This window comes from Orycteropus afer, unplaced genomic scaffold (assembly GCF_000298275.1).
Source record: "Orycteropus afer afer isolate SDZICR_OR568_19922 unplaced genomic scaffold, OryAfe1.0 scaffold00123, whole genome shotgun sequence".
Lineage (NCBI taxonomy): Eukaryota > Metazoa > Chordata > Mammalia > Tubulidentata > Orycteropodidae > Orycteropus > Orycteropus afer.
Genome location: NW_006921710.1, coordinates 388,931 through 399,447, shown reverse-complemented (window position 1 = coordinate 399,447; position 10,517 = coordinate 388,931). Strand labels below are relative to the sequence as shown.

Here is a 10,517-nt window from a genome sequence, read left to right as displayed (position 1 = left end):
GACTGCTAACCAGAAGGCTGGCGGTTCAAACCCACCAGCCACTCCTCGGAAGGAAGGTTGGGCAATCTACTCCTGTAGTGATACCACCTCGGAAACCCAAGAAGGAGTCGCTATGAATCGGGTTCAACTCGACGGCAGTGAGTTTGGTTTCTTTTGGAATCCATACTGAAGGACGTAGTCTTTGATCTTCATCAGTAAATGCTTTGAGTCCTCTTCCCTTGCAGCAAGCAAGACTGTCTCATCTGCATATCACAATTCTGATGTCACGTTCTTCCTCATACAGTCCAGCTTCTCAGATTATTTGCTCAGCAGACAGAGTGAATAAGAATGGTGAAAGCATACAACCCTAATGCACACCCTTCCTGATTTTCAACCACACAGTATTCCCTTGTTCTGTTTGAATGACTGCCTTCTGGTCTATGTACAGGTTCCACATAAGCACAATTAAATGTTCTGGAATTCCTGTTCTTTGCAATGTTATCCGTAATTTTTTAAGAAAGTTGAATACCTTTGCGTAGTCAATAAAACACAGGTAAACATTTTTCTGGTATTCTCTGCTTTCACCCAAAATGCATATGGTATCAGCATGATACTCCTCATTCCACACTGTCTTTTCAATTTCTGGCAGTTCCCTGTGAATGTACTGCTACAATCATTTTTAATTAACTTCTGTAAAATTTCATTTCCATGTGATATTAATGATATTGTTAGATAATTTCTTTATTCTCTTTCTTTGCAATGGATACAAATGGGCCAGCTTGAGGACAAAACCAAAAGGGTAAGTCAGGCAGTGCAGAAAAGTGGAATGAGCCTGGGTCCTTAATTATGGCCCTAAATTGCTGGCTTGGGCAACATAGAACTCACCTGCCTGAGGACTCCTTATAAAATAAAATAATGAAACTTCCTTATTATTAAGTCAGTTTAGTTTTGTTGCTGTTGTTTACAATTGAAAGCATCTTAGCTGTTAAATGTTAGTATCATCACCCCCATTTATAGACTATGAAACAGTAGCCAAGAAGGTAGGTGATTAGTTCAAGGTCAAAGAAAGTATCAGGCTCACAAACAAAGAGACAGCACCACAGAATCTAACTCATATACACTTTACTCAGGAAAAGGTAAGAATGCATGTTATTAATTTTTTTCAGAGGGAAAAAGTTTGTATTCCCCCTTTCCTTTTTCCAAAGTCACTGTAACTCCAAAATAAGTGATAATTGGCTTCTAGAGAAATTTCCACATTTAGCATCCTTCTAAAAGAAGTCTGAATCTAAGAACAAGCAGCTGAGAACAAGAAAGAAGTAACTCTATTATGAAAATTACATCTCTTTAGTTCTAAGACTACTCTCTACATCTGGCCAAAAAAGATGCTTTATAAAGCACAAGCCCAAGAAATTGTAAAAAGGCAGCCCATGTGTGATGGAGAAGTTAGTGACAGGAAGCATCTGAATGGTTACTATTAAAATTCTATTCCCAACTGATTCACTAACATTACCCAAGGCTATTTATAAAGTGACATATATTTGCTGCTTCAACATGATTGGTGAGGCACTCACTAATTAACGCAGGATCATCCTGATGTTGGCCTTGTTGCCAGGCTGAACCACCATAAGCTTAAATTACATTCAATAGTAAAAGAAAAAATGACACATAAACCAGCAAACACCCACAGTGTTGAGAGTTAAGTTAAACCGAATTAATTCCCCATCCCCTTTTTTTTTTTATTCCAACGGGGGTATGGGGAAGTGAAGAGAAACACTTTTACCACCTACTCTGTATGAATTACTATTAGGTGCTTTCACTCATATGTTTTCATTGAGGTATGCCTTCACTTACTTAATTTTAAAGCAACCCAAGAGTAAAAAAGCTTACATGATGTGCAATGATACTTATAATCCTAGATTAGGGAGAAATGGGAATGGACACTATCACCAGCCCCCCTTCTTTCAGGGAACATGAGATACATACAGTATGAATGACATGCCTTATACATACTTCTTGGAGCCCATACTTCCTGGATCATAAAGGTTTGGTTTCCCCAGCCCCAGCATACCTTTGTGGTGTCTGCATGCTTGTTCTGCAGTTGTTCCAAGTATAGCTCGTTGACCTCCCCAAGAACTAACAGCTGCCTGTTCAAGAACTCCATCTGCTGTTGGACCGACTCACTATTTGAGAGCTAACCAAAACATAAACAAGCAAAGTGAAAATTCTAACATAAAAGCAGCAAAAGGATATTAAACAGGGAGCCTAGTATTTTAATGTTGGGGCAGAATGAACAAATTCCCTGACATAAAGACTGAAGGTAGGGAGGGAAGGCACTCGAGAGCAACAAAAATGGGCAGAAAAGGACTTCAAGCTTAGAGAAGATGGGCGTGTATACAACTACCAAGCAGACTTTAGCTCTAGTGGGGCAAAGCTCCAGAGAAAACTCACTCAATCTTGCGTAAATGACTTTTAGAGAATGCAGTGAACCCTAAAAAGCGAGGAACCACAGTTCAAACATCTGAACAGACTTTTTACACTTATGTACACAAGGTATTAAAAAAGATTTCCACAGGATATAGAAAGACTAAGAATTAGGCCAAATAATTATTTTTTGTGGAGGTTGGCTGGGCATTTTAGGATGTTCAGCAGCATCCCTAGCCACTAGATGCTAGTAGCTCTTCTACCCTTTGCATCTTGTGAAAACCAAAACCATCTCTAAACATTGCCAAATGTCCCGTGTGTGTATGTGTGCAGAATCACCCTTAGTTGAAAACCCCTCACAGAGACACACAAGTCAAACATCCATCCTGTCTGAAGGAAGAATGTCAGCAAGTGGTATGAGAACAGAGAAAAGTCTGCCTCATCTTACCTTTTGAGAGACCTGACTGAGCAGCAGCTCGGTGTGACACACCTTGTTGTTGGCTTTCTTTAATTCTATCCGCAGTTCTGCAATCATGTTCCTGCAGTCCTCCAGCTTTGTCTACACAAAGAGACGTGGGCATTGTCAGGCCAAGTCACAAGCCTACATGGCCATCAGCCTACACAGAATTGATAATGCCTAATTCCTCAATTGCTCTCCTGTTCCTAGGCCATTAAGATTTGACTTCTTAGTTGTAAAAGTAAGTTAAGGTTGACTTACGAGTTTCTTATTATTTAATAAAAGAAAAAAAGACCTTTCAACCACAGTTCCCAAACTGTGCACCAAAGAGCCCTGGGGCTACAGAGCAAACTCAGATATGCTTCAAGAAATTTTAAATTTTTGAGGGAAACACAGTGACATCTGTTGGACATCATGTGAACTACTAAGTAGCTGGAGCTAGTTTGTAGTGTCAGTATTAGATTGTGCTATATTTGTGCAGATGATGTCAAATCTTTGTAAAGCTGGGTTTTCAGCAGTGGTTGTAATAAACAGCAATCACCACGTGAAAACAAGTGTGAAACAAGAACTAAGGGTGTCAGTTCCATCGTGATTCCAAGGCCTTAGAAGTTGTGCAATGCCCAACAGGTATATTCATAGCTTTAGTAAGCAACTATAATTATTTAAAAAAAAAATTTTAAATGTTTCTAATTTAATTTTTTAAATTTAATTTAATAAGAAAGTTTATAAATATTCTTTTAAAATAGCTATTAATTTGTCAGGACATAAATATTCATTAAATTGTTTACCCACCCACTGCTATCAAGCAGATTCTGACTGATAGCGACCCCTACTGAGTTTCCAAAGCTGCAAATCTTTACAGAAGTACATTGCCTCATCTTCCCTCTGCAGATGAACTGTGGGCTTGAACCACTGACCTTATAGTTAACAGCCAAATGCCTTACCCACTATGCTACCACAGCTCCTTCATTAAATTGTTTGTTATCCACTTAATAAAAAGGAACTATTAGTATTTTTTTCCAACTGAGGAGCAGCAGGAAATATTACAAGCCACTCAGGGACCTATGAATCAAGACAGTTTGGGAACCTCTTCTCAAAATAAAATGTATCTGGCATAGATATATCTGCTATGATTTTAGAAAGAAAAGTATTTCATTTTAGTTAAGATGACAAGGTGACAACATTTAAGAAAACAGTTTTGTTCTCTTCCCATTTCTTTTCATGCCTTCTCTTGGTAGTTTTGCCCATGTTCCGTTTATACCTGTAACTCCTGGCTCTGGTTGTAGAATTCTTCTCGGTCATGCTGGAGCTGTCGGATCTGGCTATGGAGCTGGGTTACCACAGTGTCACGCTGCTCCTGAAGCTGACTGTATCTGGCTTGTTCCTTCTGCAGACTAACCTTCCATATTTGGATGTCCTTCTCTTGTAACTTCAATTGATCTTTCTAGCAGAGACCAAAGACGTCACCATTTTAGCTGCCTTACAACACAGGCAATGATGCTCAAGTTTAATACATATTGCAAAATTTTCATCTGAGCATCATAAGCTAACCTGAAACTTGTAACTACAGACCCAGAATCTGACAACTCACTACTGTTTTACTGGGCTTAGGTCAAGATTTTCCAAATTTCACATTAGCAAATGGATCTCAAATTAAAGGGCTTTTTCAGGAATCAAATTGGTCCCAATACTTTCAAAGTCCTAAAGATCAGAACTAGAATGACACTTTTAATATATAGTATTGATTAATTTCATTACAAGGAATAAGTAGATTATCTTAACCATAAGTTTTTTTTATTCCTCAAGAAGCTTATGGTAACAACTAACATTTACTGAATGCTCACAATGTGCCAGGCACTGAGCAACTGCATTTAAAAGACATTACTTTTAACCACCACAATTTATAAAGTAGGTGATGCTATTATTATTCCCATTTTACATACAGGATGAGAAACAGTCTTTAAGAGGGAAAATTACTTTTCCAAGGATATAAATGGTAGAGCCATGATTAAATCAATAGGGCTGATTGGCTTGACAACAACCACACCATACTGCACTTGTTTTAGGCCATGAAACAGCTTTAAGAGAGCTGGTTTCATATTTGGAGAAACAAAATAATCTCTTAAACTGTTTTTTTTGTTACAATCAATTACAAGCAATCATTTATCACCACAGTTTCCTGCAAAGGAATTAAAAAATCTAGCCTCTCACATCTTAATATCAGAGATGAAGGGACCTGACCCAAACCATGCAAGTGGTAACAAGCAGAGCTAGAGCCAAGATAAAAACTTTGATCGTGACTCAGCCAATGTTCTTTATAAGCCAACAGACTTACCTAAAATAAAACAAAAAGTGAAACCCACTGCCCTCTTACTCCGTGGGAGGAAGTTCTCACCATGGCAGCATTGTGCTCCTCCAGAGCTGCCGCACAGATCACCTTGCGAAGAAGCCGCCTATTCCGGAGAGCATGCTGCTGCCTTTTAAAACGCTCATAGAGTAACTGGTTGTGCAGTAAAAGCAGCTGGTTACGGAGGGTGTGGATCTCATCTGAGGGAGGAGAGCCTGATTTTAAAGCAGAGGGAGGTGGCAGAGATGCTTTTTTACATGTAGTTCAATTGGAGCCCCCCTTTCTTTTTTGTCTTTTTTGTTAGCTTCAGAAACAAAATACCTTTAAAAACAAATCATCATTCACTTAGCAACTGATCACTTGATCACAGCAACAGTCAGTTATTAAGAAAAGTATTTACTATCTCCCTTTAAAGAAATCAAAGTGTTATCAATCTGGGATGACTCTTTTAGAGCTTTATTTCCCCCACAAACCTGGATCATCTATATATAAATATAAGGCATGTAAGAGACTCCCTTTCCATTTCTTAAGCCCCTTCCCTTGGGCAATAGGTTTTTCCCAAATAATTCTCAGTACCATTTACTTCACCAGGGTCTTTTCAATGGATGCCCTGCATGAGCATCTGCACTTTTTGTACTTTCCCTACACTCACTTTTTAAAAATAGGAAATGCTGAATCTGTAACACTTGAGATACTTTTAGTCAAGGAGGTAACCTGCCAGTGCAGTAGCAAAGGGAGATCTATTTCCTATGGGGCACCTCCTTCAAGGATAGAAAAGGCAACAAGCAAGCAAGAACCACATTGGCTGGATTTGGAGTTAAAGTAACAAATTTACCTCCAAAATGGGTCCAGTCGACAGACTTGCTGGGTAAAGACAACCTAGGAAGAAAGTTTCATTTTTGAGTAAAAAAGTTACAAATCTTACCTAGAAAAACTCTGGACTTTTAATTGCAGCAAGTTTAGATCATTCCTTTGTTGTCAAAATCCACAATGGCATTAGAAAGTTTCCAATTCAAAGTCCACTTGAAGTTGCAGAAAAAGCCTTACAGTGGGCTCTGGAAACAGAGGGTGCCAATGGGTGGGGCACCCATTATTTGTGATCACCAAGGAGGGTGGAGAAGCCTTAACACTGAGCTCACACTGCTGCAGCACGATGGCCTATGTTTTCTTGTCATTTCTCCAAAGCAACATGTGATAAAACAAAGCTGTTTCAGCCCTCCCTGATGAATATATGGGAAATAGTTCTCAGCTGAAAAACAATTCTTGTCCAAGATTAAGGAAAATAGTAGATAATTTACCTGAGCCTATTATACCAAAAGGAGTTCTGGGGGTGAAATGGTAAAAACATTTGGCTACTTTCAATAAAGGCTGGTGGGTTTGAACCCACCAGCCACTCTACGAGAGGAAAGATGGAGCAGACTGCTTCCATAAAGATTTACAGCTTTGGAAACTCTATGGGGGCAGTTCGACTCTGTTCTATTGGGTGGCTATGAGTTGGAATCAACTCAGTGGCAATGGGTTATAGGTTTTTATCAGATCTCATTTAAAAAGAGGAAGCCTACATATTATAGCTGGTCAAACTCCTCCTTAGGTTACTGTAATAAATAAAAACATCCCCCAAAATTTGTTTCCCTGTATATCCTCTGAAAAAAGTAATAGAAAAAGGGTTGAAAATGGCATTCTGGGTAGATTTCTTTCCAGGAAACCTTGTGTGCCATTGTGGGAGGCAGGAGGTAAAGCTACTTGGAACCTGCATTGGAATGCTGATGATTGAATTTTCTACCTAATGAGCTATATTACCAAAAATAGAAAGAAAAACTCTCAGGCAACAATTGTAGACACCATGAAAAACATTCTGAAATTATTTCAAATATCATACCCTAATCCTCAAATTTTCAGGGGGCCAATATGAAAGCATCTATAAGCTTCTTCAAAGTGCAAGTGCCACAAAATGACCTGTATATGAAAATCTGATTGTTAAATGGAATTGTGTCCAAGGAACTATTTCAATTTAATGGACATAGAGAGAGAACAAAGAAATTCATGAAAAGGCAACAAACTAAAAGGACATATGACAAAACAGGAAGAGATATGGTTGCCTTTGGATGACAACATAAAGAATGATTCCTATTGCCATCCTCACCCTTTTAGTATTTTATGATAAAACTGAATGTTTAAATAAAAAGAAAATAGACACCAGTCCCTTACTTGTTAAGCTCCTTGGTGTGTGCATCTGCTCCCTGCTGTATCAGTCTATCCAGTACTTCCATTGGGGAGGTAGAGGGCACATAATCTTCCTCTGTGTTTCCTTTTGCTTTTTTTAATAGTTCCTCAGTCTTCTTGATAACAAACTGATAGGCAGTCTTTGGCAATGCCACCTCAAAAAGATGATCATATGGGGGAGGCTGCCCACTTCCAAACCCCACTCCCCTCTGAGGTGGAATTTTATAAGGGCTAGGAGTGAGGATATTTGTCTCCAAAGAAGTCTGGTGTTCCCTCGTTCCAACAGGGCTTTCAGCAACACCTCCAGGGGGCAGGTCTATGGGAGTAAAGGCTTGCTTTGGTGTGTCAGGCCCAAGCTTGTCCAGGGAGGAGTTTAAAGTCTCAGGGTTCACATTAGCGCTTTGTGCACCAGAGGCTGCTGAATGAGTCTTCCGCTGGGAACCTGGGAGAATGTCTCGGTAGAAAGGAGAGTCGAATCCACCTCGAGGAACTCTAGGTTCGGAATCTGTTGTAGTGATCTCAGAAAGTTCTTTAGATATTGCAGCTAAAAGGTGGAAACAGAACAAGAGAAACCACAGTAAACATTCAATTTGGATAAGACTGGGTAGTTTGAGTTTCTATGCTGTCACATTCTAGTATCATCCATAAGGGTAGATTAAAAATCTCTTTACCTGGCATAACCAAAACCAAACCCAACCTACTGCCACTGAGTAGACTCCAACTCATACAACTCTATGGGCTAGATTAGAACTGTCCCATAGAGTTTTCAAGGCTGTAATTCTTTACAGAAGCAGACTGCTTCATCTTTCTCCTACAGAGCAGCAATCTGTTCCAACCACTGACCTTTCGGTTAGCAGCCAAATACTTTAACCACTACTCTACCACAGCTCCTTTTATTGGCACTGGACCTAGTATAAAACCCTGTTTCTCCACAAGGGAAGAAAAACCAAGGAAGCCTATGTGTGTGAACACAAAATCATGATTTTACAGCAAAATGAGAATTAAGTTTTATCATCTTACAGCAATCTTAAAGGCACAGAATCCTACATGCATTACCTTCTTCTTTATCTTTTTCAATACTATCTTCTTCAGAGGCCAGATCACCTAAAAACCTTGGAAGATCACTTAGAGTGACAGAACCTTTGCTGCCAGCTGTCTCTTCTAAAGAGGAACAAAGAAAACTCAAGTTAAATAAATGCACTTGTAATCCCTGTAACTTTGAAACTGCTTACACTGTCTTAGAGTATGACTGATTCTTCCCACTGAACAGAGAAGAATGGACTGACTATCACCAGAGGCTGTAATTACAGAAGGCTAAGATATTATAAATAATCTAATTAACCCATAAACCCCACTGACGGCAAGTCAATTCTGACTCAAGGTGATCCCATGTGTGCGCAGTAAAACAGCACATGATAGGGTTTTCCAAGCCGTGATCTTTCAGAAGCAGATCACTAGGCTTTTCTTCTGAGGTATCTCTGGTTTGAACCACCAACCTTTTAGTTAGCAGTTCAGTGCTTAACCATCTATGCCACTAGGGACTCAACCTAACTCTCAGTTTTATGACACCTCAGAGAACAGATAAGAGCACGTATTTTGATCAGGTCAGAACACTTACAGGCATTTCATTGTAATAATTTAAAAGCTTTTTTGGATGTTACTGTTAGGTTGGCTTTTAAGAATTACTCGTTGTTTACAATGGGGCTCTCCTCATCCAGAGTAAAGAAGAATGAAGAAAACCAAAGATGCATGGAAACAATTAGTCCAAAGGACTGGTACACCATGTGATCCTCAGCCTATACGACTATGAGACCAGAAGAAGTAGATGGTGCCCAGCTAGCACTGTCAACCACTCAGAGGGGGCTCTATGTAGGAGATCATGGATAGAGTGGGAGAATAATGTGGAATAAAACTCAAAATCATTTTAAAAAAAAAAAGGAGGGGGATCAGGTTTGCTGGTCTGATAGAGTCTGGTGAAACCCCTGAGACTATGGCCCCTAGCTGCCCTTCAGGTCTTGAACTGAACCCACTATTGTGGCTTCCAGCCAAACAAAACACAGGCATATGAGCTGAACACTTACATTAGGTAGATATACTCCTTAGAGACATCAATCATGGCAGAATAAAAAGGCTGTGTATCCACAGGGAGACAGCATGGGATGGAAGGACACAGGGAAGAGTAAACTATGGGGAGTCAGTGGGAAGAGAACTGTTGCATTGTGGGAAATTGCAGTCAATGTCATGAGACAAAGTGTATGTGAAATGCTGTATGGAAAATTAATTTGCCCTATAAACTTTCAAAGATATCTTTGGCAAACTTCGATCTTTTCTCCATTTATCATGATGCTGGTTATAGGTCCAGTTGTGAGGATTTTTGTTTTCTTTATATTGAGGTATAATTCATTTCACCAAATTCACAATAAAAATTTTGGGGGAATTACTTGTTGTTAAATGGAATTGTGTCCAAGGAACTATTTCAATTTAACTGGCATATATATAGAGAGAACAAAGAAATTCATGAAAAGCCAACAAACTAAAAGGGCATATGACAAAACAGGAAGAGATATGGTTGCCTTTGGATGACAACATAAAGAATGATTCCTATTGCCATCCTCACACTTTTAATATTTTATAATAAAACAGTACTTTTTTATAATAAAAAAAAAAAGTTACTCGTTGTTTCATTGTCTCAAGGTTTCTGAGTTTTAAGAAGCCATAAATGCCTTGTGTCCACTTAATCCTGCTTCTACACAAGTATAACCCAATGAGAAGAGATAAGCAAGGTCCACCATTACCCAAAGAGATTTTACCTAATCCTCTCAGACGATGGTGCTGTCTGTGTAGACATGGCCTTGCAGAATCTGTTCTCTCTTCCTGAAAAGATAAGTACCATTTATAACACAAGGCAAACGTTTTGTAAATGTTCTCAGCTATAAGAGACATCCTAAATATCCTAATTTTTAACATATAAAGGAGTTTAAAGGTTAACTCAGTAGTTCTCAAACTGTTTGGTCTCAGGATGCCAAAAAGTTACTGAGAACACCAAGTGCTTTTGTTTATGTAGGTTATATCTATTAAAAAAAAAAAAAA

General features: G+C 39.0%; 1 protein-coding gene across 1 annotated transcript in view; it reads right to left on the bottom strand.

Moving 5' to 3' along the window:
* Window positions 1–10,517, bottom strand: part of TSC1 (TSC complex subunit 1) — a 53,392-nt gene that overhangs the window by 4,586 nt on the left and 38,289 nt on the right. Inside the window, exons 11-18 of the mRNA XM_007944196.2 lie at window positions 10,238–10,301; window positions 8,484–8,588; window positions 7,413–7,971; window positions 6,040–6,083; window positions 5,253–5,419; window positions 4,119–4,301; window positions 2,849–2,959; window positions 2,048–2,170 (exon numbers count right to left, since the gene is read on the bottom strand). Coding sequence (XP_007942387.1) covers window positions 2,048–2,170; window positions 2,849–2,959; window positions 4,119–4,301; window positions 5,253–5,419; window positions 6,040–6,083; window positions 7,413–7,971; window positions 8,484–8,588; window positions 10,238–10,301 — 1,356 coding nt within the window. The remainder of the gene's footprint in view (window positions 1–2,047; window positions 2,171–2,848; window positions 2,960–4,118; window positions 4,302–5,252; window positions 5,420–6,039; window positions 6,084–7,412; window positions 7,972–8,483; window positions 8,589–10,237; window positions 10,302–10,517) is intronic.